The sequence below is a fragment of the Charadrius vociferus genome, unplaced genomic scaffold, assembly GCF_000708025.1.
Source record: "Charadrius vociferus isolate BGI_N301 unplaced genomic scaffold, ASM70802v2 scaffold15, whole genome shotgun sequence".
Classification (NCBI taxonomy): Eukaryota; Metazoa; Chordata; class Aves; order Charadriiformes; family Charadriidae; genus Charadrius; species Charadrius vociferus.
The window spans coordinates 7309576-7330620 of record NW_009650064.1 but is presented as its reverse complement, the minus strand read 5'-3'; the positions used below and the strand labels follow the sequence as shown (position 1 = coordinate 7330620).

The following is a 21045-nucleotide window of genomic DNA, read 5'->3' as shown; positions in this document are numbered from 1 at the left end:
CTGCCTATCAAGATACGCTGAGCCTCCTGTGTTACAGACATGAGCCTGATTTTCTTGTAACTCTACCAATCGTTTCCATCTGGTATTGTACTTAACAGGTTGATTTTCTGAGACACTTCACACTATGAAGTATGTTAAGGATTGTACCTTCAGTTCTATTTGATTTGCAATTTATTCAATGTTTCTCCCTGTGCAGTTCATTCTAGTTTGCACAGTCCCCATCTATTCCAGAAATGACACAGCGGACTGCAGCCTGTCTTTTCTGGAAAAGTATTTCTTCGGAGATAATCCCACTAGTCACTTAACTCCATTTCTTTCTAATGTCTGGTAGGCAAATTACACTGCACTATACCTGAACATTATGGAAAAGGCTGTGCCAAAGAAAGAACTGCATTCAGGTTTTGTTGTGCCTTCCACATGTATGGAAGACAACATCATTATTCACTGCAGACGGTGTCAGATATCTCTAAAAATACATGGATTTAAACTATCGTAGTTATTATTCATAAAGTAATTCAGCCAGTAGGACTGATCTGACCCACAGAGGCCACTGGACTGAAACCAAAAGTTATTCTATGAAGTCAGGGGAAGCCTACAAAGGAAGCAAATCCTTCTCACACTTCCTATTCTGTTCAATCTGCATGTTATACAGAATGAAGACTCTTCCTAGACTCACTCGAGGTGTGGCTTGGCTTTGCGATATGTTCAACAGCAATACTGCCTTACGGCACTTGTTGGCCTGAGTTTTGCCACACTTCAGTCCCCGCAGTGTGCCGTCCTGCTCTGCGATGCATATTAGCTCAGTTTGCGCGTGCGGCCAGATGATGAAGTAGATCAGGGAGTTGATTCAACTGAAAAATTGCCCAGCACATCTTTTTCTTCAGGCTGGACCAAAACGGCACACAAACAGCTGTGTGATCCCAGAGGATGGTGCAGTATACACTGTGACATGGGGACAGGAACAAGTAGAGAGAAGTAGGTGTTGCTAAAGGTCACTCTGTAATGTCAAACTGTACCCTCTGGCTCTCTGGTTGCAGGTGTACTAGTACATTATACAATGCCAACAGGAACTGGAATTCACTGGTCTGCACTCCAATTGTTATGTGAATCACCAGCCCAAACTCAGACCTTTCACCTGTTAAAACAGAAGCCTACAGAGATAATTCTTACACATCCCCACTCAATGCCCTCCTAGGAGGCCCCGCTTGCATTCTGCCTGTGGTGTGGTTAGGTGCACGCCAACTTCAAATCAGGAGATGCACTGCCATAATACACAGCATTGTGGCCAAGTTAACTAGAGCTGCTAAGAGGCAGGTCAGCACGAGCACAACGCTCAAAAGGTCCAAAGCTGCGGGGTTTAATGCACCCTCTGAGGTCAGACTTACTCACAACAGCTTCAGTGACTCTGGGCCATGATCTCGTCAGTATGCTGTAACCTTGAGCTGAAGGGACCATGTCTAATGCTGAGGCACTGTTTCACTCCATATGCTAGTTCATTATCCAGCTCCTCTCTGTTTTGACTGCCAACAAATAATGATGTTTTTCAACACTTCTCCACTAGGAACTGAATGCACAAACATCGCATCATAAATGCCACCCAACATCTGCCAGGCAGTTACCATCTTCCCATGACTATCACCTAGGCTGAATCTGAGCAAGTGATTTAGTGATGAGCTGTGTCACATCCTCTTACCGATCACACCCTAGATCATCCAACCCCCAATTCTTATGAACACGAAAACCTACAGGTATTTGGTTAAAATACCATAGAAAAATTAACTCTAACAAAACCAGCCGTGCATTCTAAAATTACTGTTACTTTGTTAACGTAAAATCAAATCGCACAATCGAAGATATCAGTATTGCTACAAATCTCACGGCATCAATGCAGATATGTTGATAATGATAAGATATTCACAGGAAATAAACTAAGGAAAAGGCAGACTATTTCCACCTTTCCTATTTAACAGGAAGTCAAAACTCTTGAAAATATTATTATTTAATATATGAGTTATTTTAGAAGAGTATAGATAGCTTATCAGAGCAAAACTCATTCAGTCAGTCCCATGGTATCTATGTAGCTGGGATGATGACAAGGACCAGATTTCAAGAAAAGTATTTCAGAGATTAAACAACAGATTAGTGACTTGCCTTATATTATCTGTAAATTTATTAACTGCAACCAGAGCACTCAATCAGGGCAGAGTATTTGATTTCCCACATTCCACTTCTTATTGTAGAGCTCTTTGTTCTCTTCTTGGTGTTTTGCTGTACTGATCCAACTGCTACACAAATGAAAAATCTCAAAATAACTTTGAATGTGTGAATATTTTCAATAGTGCTTATTTTTAATCAGCCTTTACCATCAAGTAAAAGCAAAAGCTAGTCGCATGATGTTTGCGATTTCTATAACTGTAATTCAAATTAAAGAACTGTCTTTTTATATTCTCATTTGAGCAGTTTGAGCTTACTAAGATCATTCTCCTGCTGCCCTGTTACTTCATTTTGCATCCAACACTTAAAGCCTGCAAGTAATATGTAGAGCCTAGCAGACAATCCCATAAATAGTTCAAGACCTTGAAAACCACAATGTAGCCAGTTCCTAACTTTCTTCCAAAATAAGGCATAATAGAAGCAAAAGCTTCCACTGAAAAAAATATTTTTAATACAAACCAGTTACAGAAATGCCTGACAACATGCAATTAATGGACCGCATGATAGCAATCACCAATGTGAACAAATTCATTACAAAAGCCAGATGACTGTTCTACGGTCATGCTTACCCTGAACACAGATATCTAACATATTTTTTAAGGCCATAAATAGGTGCAATACCTACTGAACTACATAATAATGCACATGGTCACATCCTGAAGCATGAAATACAAATGTCTCTTCAGTTAAACCTCTTGAATTGAGCCAAGGGGACGCTGTCTTTCTTCTTAGACCAGTGCCCCCTGCCGTGCTCACCAGAATCCTTGCTGCCTTCATTTCTGCTAGTCCAGAGAGTGGAGGAGCAGCGGAGGTTTAAAAGACTGCCACCCTCCATTGCAGGACAACGGCTGGGCAAAACTTAAGTGGTCTAAAAAGTGAAAAAAAAAAAACCCAACCACTACATCTCATAGCACTGTAACTGAAGAAATGCTGTTACAACTATGCATTATGTCCACCTTAAACATCTGCCAAGCGCATCTTGATAGATGCGTGTGCACTGGGCTTTTCATTCTTATGCCTTCTGCACTGCTGCTTTATGATGAAAGAAGAGGAAGTCAGATTTGTAGTTCAATTCCTAGCTCTCCTTGCATTTATATTGATGTAATATTACCTACAAATACAAGCACATGTACCACATGCAGAGAATGCATATATATGAACACCGTATACATAGAAAAATTATGCCTGAGACTTTTTAGAAATGGGTGCCTAAAGTTAGATTTACAGATTCACATTGAGATATGAGTACTTTGAAGTCCACCCTTCACACATACCAGCTAAGATTTTCAAAGCCTGGTGAAAGTATTTCTAAAAATGTTAAACTGCTCTGCCTCTGAATGTAATATATGCATGCTTATGTGTCTATAGTGAATTTTTTATGTATTTTGGAGAGGATACAAAGAGGTTGTTTTAGGGTGATTTTTTTGGCTGTAGAAATGAATCCATTGAAGAATGGATCAGAAGCTGAGAGTACGTACAAGCACAAATATGTATCATTGCAAGAGCCCTGTAGATACCAGATACCTTACCGGAATTGCAAATGCTTGAAATAACACCATGCTGAAATGCAGTTCAGCAATTGGAAACAGCGTGTCAAATTTCACTCTCATTTACACCTATAAAAAGAATTCCTAGTGACTCTACTGAGTGAAATGGTGATATTGTTGATGAGATTAAAATAAGAGCAGGCTATGAGACTCCATCTGTACAAAAGTACTACACAAGCGTAGTATAAACGTACAGTAAAAGTAGTATAATCAAACAAGTTCAAAGAAACTCTAGGCTTTTGCCATGGAGAGGGGATGGGAGCCAAGGGTTAGATACACCGCCTCTCTGCAGGGTGTGTGTAAGTGCTCCCACAGCCCCCCGGCTCTGCAGCCACCCCTCCTGTCCCTGCTCAGGCTGGGGCTGCGTCTGCCCCGCAAATAAAAACTAAATAATATCCACGCAGACCCAAGTACATATCCAGATCCACCATCACCTTTTATGCTCTCAGCCAAGGCAATAAAATATAGCTTTACTGCTTTGGACCTTAAAAAATAAGTGATCACATACTGTATGTGCTTAAAATCCATCATCAGCCTTCACAGAATGTATTTAAAAACATCCCAATCGTCACAAAATGTGGATTAAATTAGTACAGCCAGACTAGGCCTTACTTCACAGCAGTGTTTTCCTCAGCTGCTGCTGCTTTAGTTTCCAAGAAGTGATGCCACTGGCACAAACTCGAAATTAAAACAGCAATCCCTGACCAAAAGATCTAGTTCAATTTTTGTGATAAAGAAATTCATTCTTCATAAAACCTCCTCCCAAACAAAAGGAAAGTGACTACACATGGTATCCATGGCATTTCACTCTGAAGTACAAAACTCAGCATAGGAAAAGATTCCAAAACTTGCCAACAGTCACACATAATAGCAAACGGAGGATTTTTTTCCGCCTTCTCTTTATTATGTGCTTAATAGTACGTTTTTATTTGAAAAATTCAAGACAGTAAATGTAATGTTCCATATGCAAAAAAAAAGGGGCACACCGTGCACCAGAACTGCCTATTTCTTGGGTTGTTTCTACACTCTAAATAAGTAGTAGGAGAGGTCTCTTCATTTTTTGTCTCAACTTAGAATAGCAAGTATTTGTTTCTGTACTTTTCCCCTCCCTCCCTTTCTCCCAATAAATAGGTGACTGCCATCAAATATGGGGCGGGGGGGGGCGTGTGTCTAATTAAAAAAATAGGCTGGAGGATTTTCAATCCATTGACATCAGTCCTGCTACATCTTTGCTTGTGAGAGTAGAGAGCAGTCTCGATGATGCAAATGCTGCCGTCTGGTCCTGTGCCTTTTCTTAAGAGACAAAAGAGATAGGAATTCCTGTTTTGTGACAAATGGTGCGATTTTGAAATTTTCAGCAGAAATTCAGTCCAAGCATTTTTTGCTGTTGCTGCTGTTGCTGTTGTTTCAGAAAAGAAATCTAAAATTTTGATGCTGATAACAAACATTTCCTGATCCAAAACAAAACAAAACAATCACATTTCACTTCAAACTATGTAATATATTTCAGAAGAAAGTATCAACATTTCCTTTCACTTTTCCTTTTTTTAAGCTGAAAAGCAAGACCGTTAGCGGTCAGTTTGATTTGAGTACGTAATGGCACTACTGAGAATAAGGGGACATTAACTATGTAAAAGGACAGAGAAGGTGAACAATAACAGAAAACAGAGGAAAAGGTGAGGTGGTAAAGACAATTCCTTTCGCAGCAGGGCAAGTGGAAGTGGCAATCTGCCGCAAGAAGGGCTTCCCTCTGGAGACAGGAAGGGAACAGGTCCATGCTGGCGACTGAGCTGGTAGCTGGAGGTGGGAACTCCAGAGACGTTCTTGCTGCTGCTAGTTCCCATCCATCCACCCATCCATCCCACCAAGGTCTATTCCTTCATATCATCAGTGCAACCATATTACCACAAATGAGTCCTGGTTTGGGAGACTGGGACTGTTTTCCTTCGCAAACACCCAGCTGACAGCTGAGCCACTCTGTCCAGGAGACTGAGAGGCAACCAAGCCCAGCTCTGCCCACCACACTCACACCGAGAGACAAGCTCTTCTCCACCTCATTGGGGCTACAGTGGGATGGTAACCCTTGGCACTAGGATGAGCTGCCTTTCTTCTGGACAAGTCACCTGTTTCCTGCGCTGAAGAGTTTTAAAAAAGGGGCGACTTTACCCACAGAGTTCAGATGGACAGTTCTCTCTCCAATTCTGCACTGCTACAGCCGGGGTCTCAGGACTCCCAACCAGTCCCCTTCACCACCCCATCGCTCTGCATGTACTATGCCAACGAGCACCGCCTCCACCATCGAGCCATCTTGCTCAGCCTCGCACTTTGTGCTTTCCAAAACAAAAAGAGATTTTATTTTCATTCATAAATTTTACTCCTTCCCAGGGGACGTGAGGAGCCTTGTTTACTCCAGAGATCCCCTGGGCTATGCCTGTATAAGCTTCAGCCCTTAAAGGATCAAGCCGGCAAGTCAGAAGATACAGAGCAGACAATAAGCAGACCCTTGAATCTACAAATTGGAGGTTGAATGATTGGCAAACAACCTCTCCTCATGAAAAATTATGCTACAGCAACACAATAGTAATGGGAGCCAAAAGTATGTCTATTCCTGATTTGCAGACCAGGTTTTAGTTATGCTATAATCCTCTCAGTATGCCTGCTTAGGATCCCGCAATCACACGAGTCATGAACACTACCCACAAATCCTGCGGCTTCCATGCCGAGCAAGCGACACACCAGATGAAGACGGATGGAAAATATACATGTGGAATTGTTCTGGGAACTTAAAGCACACATAACAGTAAACAAAGCAAATATGGTGCAAAACCTGTTGCTATTTTCACAGCATTTGCGGAGCAAAGCTGCATAAATGCGGAAAGATGCATACTGCCTCACACCTTTCCTCTGATCCCAGCAAATTAAGCACAGCAGCACAAACAGCAGCAGTGAGAAGGAAACACTGTGCGGAAGAGCTGCCCCGTTTGCTGCTGCATGACAGGTATATGTTTGGGTATGTGAGAGAGTGCTAAATAAAGAGCGTTAAAATTACTTTGCCTCATACCTCCTCCAGAGCCTCGGCTGCTTATGGGGAACTGAACGGGGAGAGATCCCCTCGGCACCATCCTCCCTCCTCCAGGCACAGTCTGAGCCAGTCTGCAAAGGTTGCTGCTGTTGTTCCCTGTCCCATTTGGGGACAGTCTTCATGAAGCCAGTGCCAGTTTGGTCTGATAACTAAAAGGCTGCCTCTGCTCCCACAGAAAAGGTGGTGCTGCTGTTGGATACTGGAACACTTGCTGAAACAAGAGGCACTACAGACAAATTTTGGCTGGTGGCAGGAAAGATGGCTGAAAGCCAGCTGACAGAGAAGAGCAATATCAATCTCTATGCCCGGGGAATCCTCTGAAAATGCTACTGAAGGAAACAGCAACCGCTAACGGCGCAGTGGCAAACAACACATGAGTGATCCCGCACTCGCGGAGGAGAGAAAAAGGCAAATGTCTGAACTGAAGTGATCAACATGAACTTGAACCGTGGCACAGGGCAAACATGCGGCGTGCCGTATGGAAACTCAGAACAAAACAGAAAGCTTGGAACAAAATGAAATTAAAAATCTGCTTTTATTTCAAATTACTCCACTAAACATCTAACTGAAAATTGTGTTGAAGTTGACGTGATTTTGTGACATGTCGTTCTTTGAAGACTGACATTTTCCATCAAAAAAAGAAAGGTATTAAAAACAATTCAATCTGGTTACCTTCTATCCAGTGAGGCTAGAAAACATTAAATTGTGAGCTAAAAAATAACACTACACCATTAGCCAGCAAGAGATAGCTGTTCAGCCAGCATCCATCATAATATTTTCAAGAACCCATAGGTACCGAATGTCTGGAAAGGAAGGATGGCAATCACTCCAAACATGGATTTAAAATTTTAAACGGGGCTGATAAATTATTTTTTTTTAAAGACAGGCCCCATGCACCCTCCCTTTGTTCACTGTTTCTAGATATAACCTGTCTGGAAAAGAGTGATCAAACATCCATCTCCAAAATAGATCAGCCTTCTGTCTCTGTTCTCCTACAAACAAGAATGACCCTCCCATAAGCTACACAGTCCTGGAGCACAACGGCGTTCTGTATTCTGGGGGGTCTTCTACTGAACAGCCTCACATTAAAGCATCCCTGCAAAAGTGCCTAAGCTGCCAAGCCCAGGGCTTATTTAATGAACAGATTTTAAGACAAAATTGAAATTCTTCCTGTATAATTTTCAATAAGTATCTTAATGAGATCATGAAGAATTATATCAAGAAGAGTTAAAATTAGGGATCTGGGGCATCTCTCCTGTGAGGAATGGCTGAGAGACTTGGGGCTGTTTACCCAGGAGAAAAGACCTCATCAATGTGTGTAAATACCTGAAGGAAGGGTGCAAAGAGGATGGAGCCAGTGGTGCTGAGTGACAGGACCAGGGGCAATGTGCACACACTGAAAAACATAAGGGATTTTTTTTTTTTTCTAATTTGAGGGTGGTCAAACACAGGAACAGGTTGTCCAGAGAAGTCGCGGAGTTACCCTCCTTGGAGATATTCAAAAGCTGTCTGGACATGTTCCTGGGCAACCAGCTCTAGGTGCCCTGCTTGAGCAAAGGGGTTGGACCATACAAGATCCAGAGACCCTGCCAACCTCAACCATCCTGTGATTGTGTGATAAACAGATGAATTACCCTCACTTACACAAAACTATGTAAGAAGAAAAAAAAATCAAGAAGTAATAGCAAAAAATTGAAAGATTTCCACATTCATTATAGCAAGACAAGTTCTTTATTGGACAATATTTGCCAATAATATACCTATTTGTCCTAAAATACACCTAAAGGCATAATGAGACTACAGGGATAGCTTGACTAAGCTCAGCTACCAGGCTGAGCCCAAAATGCTCAGCCCTAAAGCTAGCCCCAAACGCTTATATGTAAAACTCAAACGTGCCCGCAACATTACAGCATAAAACCATATCCATAACTTTTCAACTCCTCCCTCTCACATTCATTAAGTTCACTGGTGAGATCAGAGAAGTAATTTCCATTGGCAAACTCTATGGCTGTATCAGTGAACGACCAGAGTGGGAGCTGCAGTAACCATCGTCAGAGCAAAAGGCAGTCGATAGTCTATTTTAGTTCTTGCTCTCTGTCCTCTAAGGAATACTACAATCACAGAAACACCTCCTAGGTTATATAGTTTATTTGCCTGCCGGTGTGAGATTCTTTCCTACGATAATTTTTAACACTTGCTTTTGCCAAGTTAAGAGCAATGCATCGCATCTAAGGAAAATGAGCTTGTAATATGTAAACTCAAACTACAGACGCTGTATTTTTGCAGTACCCGATGGATCATGGTGCTGCATCGTATAACAGGGAAGGTGACAAATTTTTCAGACAACACGATAGCCCGAAACCAGAGAGTTAGCTACATAATAGGATTGCTCCAAGTGGTGAGCCCCAATACAAATCCTCTCGCCCCCTTGCTACAGCACAGTATCCTCTCCCCTACTCAAGGCACAGCCGATCAGTTCTGGCATCTCACAGGGGTTAGATGTGCAACCATGGTGCTGCACGGTGGTAATGTGCAAGAATGAGCCCAAGTTGTGGAAGAGCAGGAGGTAATTTTGTGACCCTCAGACACAGCTTTACATGCCTCTGGTCCTCCAGCAGCCCAGCCTGCTCGCCGGGGATCCCACTGGAGATCACCAGTCTCTTTCACCCTGCAGAGGACTTCAAAAAATTACTCCAACCATGGTCACCTGAAGGTGTTCACAAAGGCAAGAAAAGCAACCCTAAAGGAGGTGGCTGAAAAAGAAGTAACCACGATGAAAAAAAATGCGGAGAAAATGCCAGAAAGCTGATGCAATCATCCTCTCTCCAAACACCCAGTTACGTGGGACGAGTTGTCCCGAAGATGAGCTGCAGGGCTCCCACTTCTCACCAAACTCATTTGGGTCAAATATTTGTGGTGTCATCTTCTGCTGAGTACTAGTTTCCTTGCAAGGTTTTCTACATGAAACCTAAATAGCACAAAAGCGGAGAGCCCATCTATTTAAACATTTTTGCAGCATATCTGCTTCCCATCCGTAAGGGTACTTGGAGGTTTTCAGGCACGTTTCTATCTCAGAGAATTAACTGAGGAAGATGAACTGTCCAAGATTAGGAAATATAGAACATTCCACAGCTATCTAAACCAAATAAAATATAAAATAGTTCCTTACTTTCAACTTTAAATGTGGAAAAAAACATTAAAACACTTACATTAAAATAGTAAGGAGGCACTAAAAAATTAAGATATGATAAAAATAAGGTTGTTCACATACCCTAGCTCTTTCACCATGAGTATGTACATTATAAACAGCCTTTTTTTCCCAGACACTTGCTATTTTTCTGCATATTTAAACACAGATGTGGGTGCTTAGCAACTGTAAAACAGTCATTTACTTAAATAACTGAGTATAGATTAAGGTACTTCATTTTATATATGTACTTTGAAAATAATATTATAAAACAGACACAATATTTAACACCTAGAGAGACAGAATCCTCATATATGGATTCCAAAAACAAATCACTTACCTCCACATTTAAGCAAAGAAATAGGGACTTGTGTCTGCGTTGTATATACGTGTATGAGTGTACGTGTGTGCATTCATGCATACGCATGTGCCTAATTTGTATACAAGTTACCTACAGTTACAATGGGTAAGAACAGAAAAAAACCTAGGAAAATAAATTATTAAAATATCGAAAGTATTCCATTAATGTCAGAATAAATGTTTTTATACAATGTAAAGGTCTGTATAGTTCAATGTATCAAAAATTGTTATTAAGTTGGAACTGTATTTTGTTAGAAATGCCCATATTTTACACTGGAGACAAAAAGGAAAATAATGAAAGTTCCAGCAGTTCAGAAAGATCATGTAGCCACGGCACTGCAGCATTTCACTAGCATTTCCAAACACAGAACATGGTCTTTTTTCAAGTTACATGAAACACTGGCTGCATAAAAGGTTTTTATGAAAAAATTAGTCAACAGCATACAAAAAAATGTTTTCCTGGAGGATGCATTATTTTGTACTGCTCACAACTAACATGAACTTTTTGAAGAGGAATAGCACATTTTGTTAACCAAGCTGGTCTGGCTGCAAAAAACAGATTTATTTTTTTTTAAGCACACAAACTCTTCTTCAGATCTCTTACCTATTTGTTTTCTGTATTGGTCAACAGGAGTCCTTGCTGTAGAAGCATCTTTTCTACCCATCGTTTTCAATCCAAAAATCACTGTCAGTATCAGGAAAAAAAAAAAAAAAAAAAAAGAAAAGAAAAGGCATTATTCCCAAATAAATTACTAAGGAAATCAATGACTTCTAACACCAGAAAAAAACTGTAACAAGCAGTATTTACATGACTATACACAAAGACATAAGTCTGCCCAGAGTACAATAAGACACCGGATTTAATCGTCACTATTCTGAAGACTATTAGATAAATTCGAAATACACCTTTTTCCCCATTGCATGGGTTATTAACACTACAGAATGCCTGTTAGTTTGAATAAAAAAAAAAGAAAAAAGAAAAAAGAAAAGGATTTAAACTGATTGCACTGTAATTCAGCATTTGGTACTACTGAATTACATTCCTAGATAATTTTTTTCTTTAGTAAACTGGGAAGTGAATGTAGTATTGTGAGCCACTTGTATCGTTGGCAAACACACTTACACTACGCCTGGGTGTTCGAGGCAGGAGTAGGCATGTGTGCATCCACTGGTGCAATTGCTCAGGAAACCCACCTGCAGACGCAGCCCTCCGGCCACCCCGAGCAAAAGAGAGGAACAAGATACCTAAAACACCGCAACGCCACGCTCTCTTCTACCTTCCTGCCATGGGCTCTAGAGATCTGCTAATGAAAAGAAACTGGAGGATAAAGGTGAGAGCTGAGGCTGTGCCCATTTTACACCCTTCAGACAAAGTACTGAGAGTTTAAATCACCTTCGGTGCATTTAGGTAACAACCATCCTGGCTCCTGAATCGGCTTCTCGCGTTGCACAGCACAAGCAGGTGACAGTAGGATTGCACAGGGAACTGCACTATCATTCATCCAGAGATGCTCTTTTTGGTACTCTGGTGCTCCTGCACCATCCATGTAACTGAACAAGTAGTGTTCTAGCAAACTCCCAATATACGCATTTCACGTGCAAAACCTTATGGTTTCTTATTCATCCCCTCTCAGAACTGCTGCTCAAAAGATACAGTAAGATGCCACAAATATGCTCATTTCACCTCTTTTTCCATAGTAAAAAACCACCTGGCTTTTATGGTCACATTTGTTCAAAACACGGGTTTTCAACCATTTTGGCTAGGCTGAAGACATCACTCACCACAGCGATGATAAGCCCCACCGTTCCACCATACTTATGACACAAGCATCCCAGCATCAACCCCGGCGCTCACAAAAGGACCGACATTTCCCAGAGGTGTCAGATTTACCATTTGAGCGCGGAAGACGCACCACAGCCAACACTTGCCTTTTCCCAACCAGCCTTGGCGAGCACAGCGCCAAGGGCAAACTTTAGCTGAACCATACCGGATGGCCACAAACCATCTGCAGATCGTGCACGTACGGCCTTGGAGTATCTGCAGGAGTTTTACTTTCCCATTAGGCATAACCAGCTGCGTTACAGCAAGACGAGCTTCCCCAGGTTCTGCCAAGGTGTGCTGTCTGGGAAGCGCAGCCCTTGGCACTGCCATGCCAAACCACGGGCACAAAAACATGCCAAGGCACTGCTGAACGGGCTACCGTCAGCATCACAGCCTTAAACACCCACCACTATTTCCTTCCTAACTTCAAACAAGGTTCAAAGGACACCTGCAGGAATGATGCCATCACTGATTCACGTTTAGAACCCACAAAGGTTTTTTTTTTTGTATTTATCCTGTAAGAATTATTGGCATTCAATGCCAAGGGACAAAAACAGACCACCACAGATAGAACCAGGATCCTGGTTTAATTTAAAGTGTGGGACACAGGACATAAAATGAACTTTGATTCTCAAAAATCATCAAGTTTTTTAAAAGGCATTCAGGAGGAGTAATATAGTATAAAAGAATAGCAGTATTTTTTAATCTGAACAGAAAAGTCCATTATAGTGTTCTCATGTTTCCACGCATTATTTTGGTTTAATTCAGAGAACACTGCCATTTTATGGAAAACACTATAAGCAGTGAACTATAAACCACTGGGCTTTTCTTCCCCCTCTGTTATGCTTTCCAGCTATTTTCTTAACTGAGTTAGAATTCTCACAGAACATTCACAGCATAATAACAGGAGTAGAAAAATAAAACTAACATTTGAACTTTCAGCTAGTTGAGGAGATAACAGATGCATTTTACACCGCAAAACTAGTTCTTGGCTTCTTTATGCCACTGTTAGAGACTGTTTTGACTTGCCTTTTGCAATTTCAATAGCCTACTAATGTTTTGTAACAAAACGTCAGCTGTGAAAGATGCTTGCACTTTTAGCAGTGCCAATAAAACACAGGAAGAAAATGCAGGCAAAAATTACTTCCCGAGATAATACGAGCCACAGAGATGCTCACATTTGCCCGCGTGGCTCGGTGTCACCGACTCCCACATCTAGAACCTCGACTCCTCTTTGTTCTTCAAAGGGATGCAGTAATCATCATTCATTTCTACCGCTTTGATGGTTAGATAGCAAACGCCCGAGAAACCCATGGAGACATTAGCACATACAGCCGCAATGTCTAATAAGACAGCTATTTGCATAAAAGATCAGCCACAATTTAGAATGTGTTGTGATAGATGTGGAAAGGGAATAACAGATCTATATTAGCATGTACGAAACCGAGATTGTTTTCACAATTTAATTCCTCGGGGACCGTGGCTCATCACCTTCTCTTGTAAAGAATCCTGCGTTCCCTGAGGAAGCAACTTGCCACGAGCCAGAGTTAAACTAAAATATGGATTAATAAGATATAATATTTATTATTTATGAACCTTGCTGTACGAGTGGTTCCCAACGTAACTTTCTGATCAGATTTCCATAAGGGAAAAACCTGGAACCTTTATGAGTCACAAAACGATTTGAAAAGCGCCTTTTACCCATTTAAAATAGCAGTGGTCATCCTACAACAATCGGTCATCTTAGCTTTACTGTAAATGAAATGTGCACTCCTTTCCCAGCTGTCTCTGGGCGCTCGGCTGCCTCCAACCTCAGCAAGTGGAGGATGTGGCCTTTCCTCCATCTTCTCGCCGAGCCGAAGAGACAGGCAGTGCGCCGTGCTGCGCGCACCCCCAGCAGCCTTCAGGTCCCTGGAATTTTAATGACTACACAACCATTTAAAAAAAAAAAACCAACCAAACCACGTAAAGGAGCTCCTCACTGCTCTTTTTACAGGCTACTAAAACCACTTCAGGAGCAATTTCAGCTCATTTGAAGGCAACGTGAGCCCTCCTCAACTTTCAAGCTTTTACAAAAGATGGTTTTAAGAAAATGATGCGAGGCCCAATGGAATGATTTTTTGCTTATTGCTATTTCAGAGATACCACAAGGTCAAGAGACGTCTTTCTTTTTTGTGGCACCCTTTACTGTTTTTTCATCCTCTTTCTCTTCCCTTCTCATAATTCACCTTTGAAGGCTTACACCCTCAGAAGAACATACGATTTTTCTTTTCCGCCTCTTTTATTCATAAGCAGTGGCTGATAATAATAATACACACAATAAACTGCCTATTATGACCTATAACTATCCATTCAAGATCTGGCCACAGGAGCGTTTAAATCCCAACTCACTATCCTTGCTGCATACACAGCCTGTATCAACCAAAGAAAGTTTAAAGCACTGACTTTAATGAACTAGAAATTACTTTAGGATTACTAATAAAAAATAAATACAGGGACTATATAGCAAAAGATTGCACTTTGTGCATTTATGATGCAATACAAATGATTAATAACAGTGATAAGGCTTAAAGTGCAAACCAGTGAATACTCAAAGATCTACACATGCGCATGCGTATGAACTTTCTTAGCAGAGATATTTGATAGTACATCTGTATTCTTCAACAATAAGCTGCCTAAATACTAATAGAGAGAATGCTAAAGAAATAAAAATAGTCAATGAAATGACAGGTTTTGTAGCTGAAAGATAGCTAGACAGCTGAGATAAAAGCAAGTAAAAATTCAGGATATAAAAGAACCGCTACAGAATGTAAAAGCACTGGGCCAAGTCTTCAGCTCTAATTGAAAATGCAGGTGAACGCAGTGAATACCTGCATATATGCAGAAGTACCTTATCCTTTATTGCAAATGGATACCAAACTTAAAAATCCTTTTCTTTTTGGTCGTTGTTATTGAATGCAATACAGGTTGATAAGTTGAACTCTCAACACAAATCATTGTTTAATACGATTCAAAGCTTATTGATGTCAGTGAAAGAATTGGTCTTTGACCAGTCAATTCCATAGCTCACAGTTTAATAAATAACGGGTATTAAAACCCTTGCAAGTAACAAGAGAGCAAAAATACCCTTTTATCCTCCTCAGGTAAAATCCAAGGAGCACATCAGATCCTCTGTGAAGATCAAGTGACTCCAAAGAACTGGTAGCACTGCATTTCAAGTGGGAAGCTGTCTGCATGTAGGTATTTTTGAAAACGTTGCTGCTGGTTATATTAATTTGGTTTTCTTTGGTGTACTGCTGAAGTACAGTAACTCAGGTTTGTCTGTACAGCAGCAGCAGAGATGCAGTGGAAGTGACCTGCAGCCAGAACTGGAAGAATAATGCAGCTGAATACTTTAACCATACTTTAGCCAAGAGAAAGAATTTAAAAACCTTTACTACTAATACTTAAAAAAACCACCCATACAAACAAACAAAAAAAAAAATTTGAAGAAAATCCATTTATGTCCTATTGGTAAGTCTTATAGTAGTCTTCACCATTCCTCTGGAAAGTCTCTCTCAAAGGATGAGATTATTATTTCAAAGGAAAGAGCACCTGCCCATGGTGCTTCCTGCAGAACGTAGCTCTCCTTTCTATGGGGATTTATTTCATTTTCTTTTAATAAAAGGATTTTAACATTTATTTACTTAATTTAACCTTGAAAGCAATAGACCTGATTTCAACTCAGTTAAATTTGGGAAATTTAATCAAAAAAATGGGATCCATAACTCCAGTTGGAACAAATATTGCTAAAATAATCTTAACATTCTACACAAGGACAAAAAAACACCATACCATATCCCAAGATTAAAACCACATAGGAATTACAACTTTTATTCTGACACAGATCAGGCTGTTCAACAGCTTCATGTAAGCAGTAGGAACAAAATGCACATTGTTACTTCCAGTAAGTCCCCTTTGCACTCTAGGAAAAGGAGCTGCTCTCTTGGTTGTTTCCTATACAACACCTACAAAACCCATTAAATTAGCTCCAAATTTATTTAACAAAAGTAAAACACAGGTAACAGTCCACATGAATACTCAGCATATTCTCCTGGCTGTTTCAAAATCCTGAGGCAACACATTATGAAAAATAAATTTCATCAACAACCCCGACTAGTTCCACCTAATTTCAGGGAGGTAAGTGAGACACCCAAGTTATGCAGGACGCCACCTCTGCTCCCTTTACAGCAAATGAAGGGAGAGATGCAATGGTAAGGAATCCAAATCGCCTCCAGCAATCTTGCTATGCTCCTAAACCTCTCATAAATACCTAAAATTTGGTGGGATTATTTAGGCCCAGATATTTTCATTCGCTCCTCTAGCAAAAAGTTGACTTACTTTTTCTAGATGCGAATTTTTTTAAATATCTGAAGAGTTGAAAAGATTTTCATGAAATATATTCATGACAGCCACAAAAAAAGTGAAAATTTAAAGGATTGCAAAACCTGACTAAGATTTTAACAGACTTCATAATTATGTAAATTTGGGGTTTTTAAGCAAAAAGATGCTATTAAAAATGTCAAAGGTTCCTCCCATTCCCAGTAGAGTAGTTTGTCACTGCTTCTACGGGAAGAAAAATCAAAATGTACCAGGCCAAAACTCACTTATAAAAACATAACTTATACAGAAGGTATCTGTTTAGCAATTGGTGTTACACTTGTTATAAAAACAGTATGACATTTTGCAGAAGAATATTCCTATTTGTAGCGATTCCATGCACCTTACATTTACTTTTCATTATTAGGATTTGTTATTTGTCTTCAGAACCAAATTCCCTACTCACTTCAAAGCCAAGTAGAGCTGTACCATCTGTGAAACATATATTCATTTTAATATGAAGACAGATCTTCATCTGAACAAATTTAAAATTCCAAACGTTCAAAGATGAACTTTTTTTTTTTTCATTTTAATGAATACATGACGGCATTGGTGTGTCAAGAAAATATCCTTAAAGAAGTTCATGAAGGAAAAAAGCATACATGTGGTTCAATTCTACCTTGCCAGACAGTTCAAAATGTAGTATTTCCCAGAGGAAAAAGTAATCTCTGCTAAAGGGAAAATTACACGATAAATGACACCATATGCAGTATTTCAGAATAACATTCTTCAAAATAACAGAATCTGTTTAAACCTTTTTTTTTTTTTTTGGGTGGGGGGGAGGGTGACACTATGGTAGAAATACGAGGTAAAAAGGATGGGAAGAGAATGGGCATCCAGAACACTCCAGTGCCCAGAGGCACATCCACCAAGGATGGATACAGCCTCCATGGGAGCAACCACAGATGCTGTACAGACACCTCTGTGGGTCTGAGGGCAAGTACAGAGGACACCACCACCACCACCACCACGCCTGCACAAGATGGAAACAAAGCACGCGCTCTCTGCCTCATGAGTTAAAAGTTTGTCGAGTCAAGAGCAACAATGAGAAACAATTATTTGCTCCATCTCAGTTACTGAAGTGGCAGCAGCGAACATTTTGCGGTTCAGTTAAATCCAGGCAGTTTTATTCCCTCTTTGATCCCCAGCACACACCCCTTCAGCACTCATTTCCTTTGATGAAGTAGGGAATAATTTAAATAACAGGTATAAAGCTAGAGGTCATAGACCTTAAATTTCAATATCAGCTAAGTCTGCCTAAGCACTTCACTTCTAATATGTTATGAAGTTACAATTCTTGAATTTAATACAGCACCACGTGGTTTCACTGAGGTCTTATTCCAAAACCTTAGAAACTCTGTTTTGCCCTGCTAGATGTTACAGCAGGGGAAGAGTGACTTCTTTCTCTTCTTTAAACCACAAAATAACCCCTCGACTTTCCCCTCTCTTTAGTTTGGAGAAGTGACAAAAAAATCCATTTTTTCCAGATGTTACTCCTTTCCTGGGACTGCCACAAGTCACAGCTTGCTATAAGCTTGGGTGCTCTACCAACCTGGTCTAGTCAGAGGTGTCCCTGCCCATGGCAGGGGGTTGGAACTAGATGATCTTTAAGGTTCCTTCCAACCTAAACCACTCTATGATTCTATGAATTACATACACTTCTCAATTTCTCATTTGTAGACTTTAAGCTTAGGCTCATTTTTTCTGGAAATAAAATACTTATTTCTTCCTTAAGCAAGAAGAAATGTTGAGGCAGGAATTACACTTTCCTTTAGCACACCCATCTTTAACTACAATTCACAATCATCCAGAGGACAGAAAGTTTGTTTCACGATGTTTTCAATACAGCAAAATGGGATAACAACTTTCAGTGAGAATAAATCTTGTCACTTGTGGAGCTATTCACGCACAAAAAAATTTGGAACAATAAGTAATTCCATATTGATAATTACTTTCTGTTTCCTATTATACCTTTTTTTTTTTTTGCTTGCGTTGTCTTGGACCCTTAAAAATACAAAATTTCTGAGTGAATTGAAATAGTTTCTTTGAAGAAATATATCAAAACAAGTCAATTTGAAACTGCTGGAATTTTTCCTTTCCTCCCACCCTGCTTTTAAAAAAAATGCTTTTTGAAGTATGTTAAGGCTAAGTTTCAGGTTATTTTTTCCCCCATTAATTCTAATATCAATAACCCATCTGTTTTGACCCAATTTTCATAGAATCATAGAATGGTTTAGGCTGGAAAGGACCTTGAAGATCATCCAGTTCCAACCCCCCTGCCATGGGCAGGGACACCTCCCACTAGACCAGGTTGCCCAAGGCCGCGTCCAGCCTGGCCTTGAACACCTCCAGGGATGGGGCCTCAATAACCTCTCTGGGCAACCTGTTCCAGTGCCTTACCACCCTTAAAGCGAAAAACTTCTTCCTAATGTTTAATCTAAACCTGCCCTCTTCCAGTTTAAAGCCATTCCCCCTCGTTCTATCACTACATGCCCTAAATTTTCATTTAAATTAGTCTATCATTCAAGAAGAAAACCAGCTCTCAGCAAATAGTCCGTTCCTGCTTGACAATCAACCTAATAACTGAAAACCAGAAGAAGAGAAAACAGCCACAAATAAGCTCCACAGGCACAAAGCCAGCAGGCAGGCAAATGTGCCCTTCTGTTATATATTTCATTGCACTATGATATGATGTCCCATCGCACATGAATTCCAGTCATAGTAATTGCTAAAACTGGTCACCACGTTTATAGCCTAATGATGGCCTCACCTCTTACCTTGAGCAAGCACGCAAAAGCTGAAAACAGGCTACAAATGACGGCAGCAAATAACACTTCAGTACACGTAGACCTAACCGTAACACTTCAGCAAAACTGAATTATTAGTTCCATTACTAAACCTGGTGTTCAAAAGGACTTAAAAGGTAATCTTTCCATCCAGCATTCAGAATGGGTCTTTTTCCTTTCTCTGGAACTACTGTAGCTCAGCAAGTATTAAATAGACCGATCTATAAATGGGGAAAAATAGTTTTATGCCACTTTTGTTGCCTCACGTGCTCTATCAGGCATTCAGGAAAGCAACTCAGCTTAAAAAAGAATAATCTATTCTAGTCACAAGGCAAAAGAAACTTTAAGTGTACAGAGTTTTAATTTGGTAATTTGGGCATTTGTTTTCTTCTATTTTTCAGTGACTGATTGAAGACAGAATAACCTGTTAATCTTCGCCATAAAGATCAGAAGATAAAGCTGACATGCATTTTTGTAGCCTTAATGCAATACATCTTTTTTTTTGGTATTTTTTCTTTAAAATTGTCTGAGGTGAAAAATAGTAGATAAACCAGTAGCTAACTTTGTGTTAACATATCAAATGTAGAGTTCAGCCCTACAGGACTTAATAATGAGCTTAATAGTCAGGCTGAGCGAACAGACCCAGAGAAGTTAGCAGCAGCATTTTCAAAACGTAGTCCGACTCTATTGGTTTTGAAGGATTAGGCCATAATTGGGTGAAGAGTTTAATACGGCTTAAATAATGTCGGCTCAGTAGTTTCCAAAGTAGTTCAAAACAATAGGCCAAGCACGCTCACTGCAGATTATATCTAAATTGCTCAAGACTTGGATCTCCTGAAACCTACCTAGAGATCCCATTCAAGGCAGTGATTTTTAAGATAAAGACTAAAGTAATAGCGTACATGATACCATCTCTGGAGGAGCTTTATGTTCTATTTGGGCAAAAAGGGAACAGAAGATCATTGATATCTATCAAAAATCTGAAACTTGAACAAAAAATTGTATTAAAGGAGTGGATCAAAAACAGGCTAAAACCTTTATATGGGCCAAATGAAAAAATAAGCTTTGATAGCCATCAGAAAATGTGGTAAACTGTTTACTTGCCTCATTTTAAGGTAGAGGAGAAAAGTGTGGAGTGCAGCTGGGAAGAAAAGGCAGCAAAAAGAAAAATCAGGAACTAGCAGAAAAGTATCAGTTGAAATATCAGAAAGTCATGTGGACATCTGAAGGTCCCAGACGCAACCATTTCTGCAAATGTCTGCCCGGGTGCTTTTTGCAGCTTTACCTGTAAGACCACAGGATGGGAGGAGACTGTGTCCCCAACTATTCTGACTACTCCTGACCAGCGTGCGTGTGTCCGTCACAAGGCGGAAGGAATTTTGCTGTGAGGTTCATTGTCCAGCAAAACGCCAAAGGAAAGGATGACACCAACTGAGACTAACAGACTGAAAAAAGTACTCCTTTGGATGTTTCAAGTCACGCAGTACACGTGAAATTCTATCTACTGTAAACATATGAGTGAAATACAAAGTTTAACACTTTTTCATGCGTTGCTCCTTTTGGAGATGGCACATTTTTAAGATCGTGCGTTCTGACATGTGACAGGTTGCCCTTCTCCAGCCTAAAAG

General features: G+C 40.3%; 1 protein-coding gene across 1 annotated transcript in view; it reads right to left on the bottom strand.

Annotated features, from left to right (window-relative positions):
• TRIQK (triple QxxK/R motif containing) overlaps positions 1-11072 on the bottom strand; it is a 40802-nt gene extending 29730 nt beyond the window's left edge. The window contains exon 1 of the mRNA XM_009891853.1: positions 10995-11072. Within this exon, the coding sequence (XP_009890155.1) occupies positions 10995-11055 (61 nt within the window). The 5' untranslated portion in view covers positions 11056-11072. The remainder of the gene's footprint in view (positions 1-10994) is intronic.
• Between the last annotated feature and the right edge of the window lie 9973 nt (positions 11073-21045).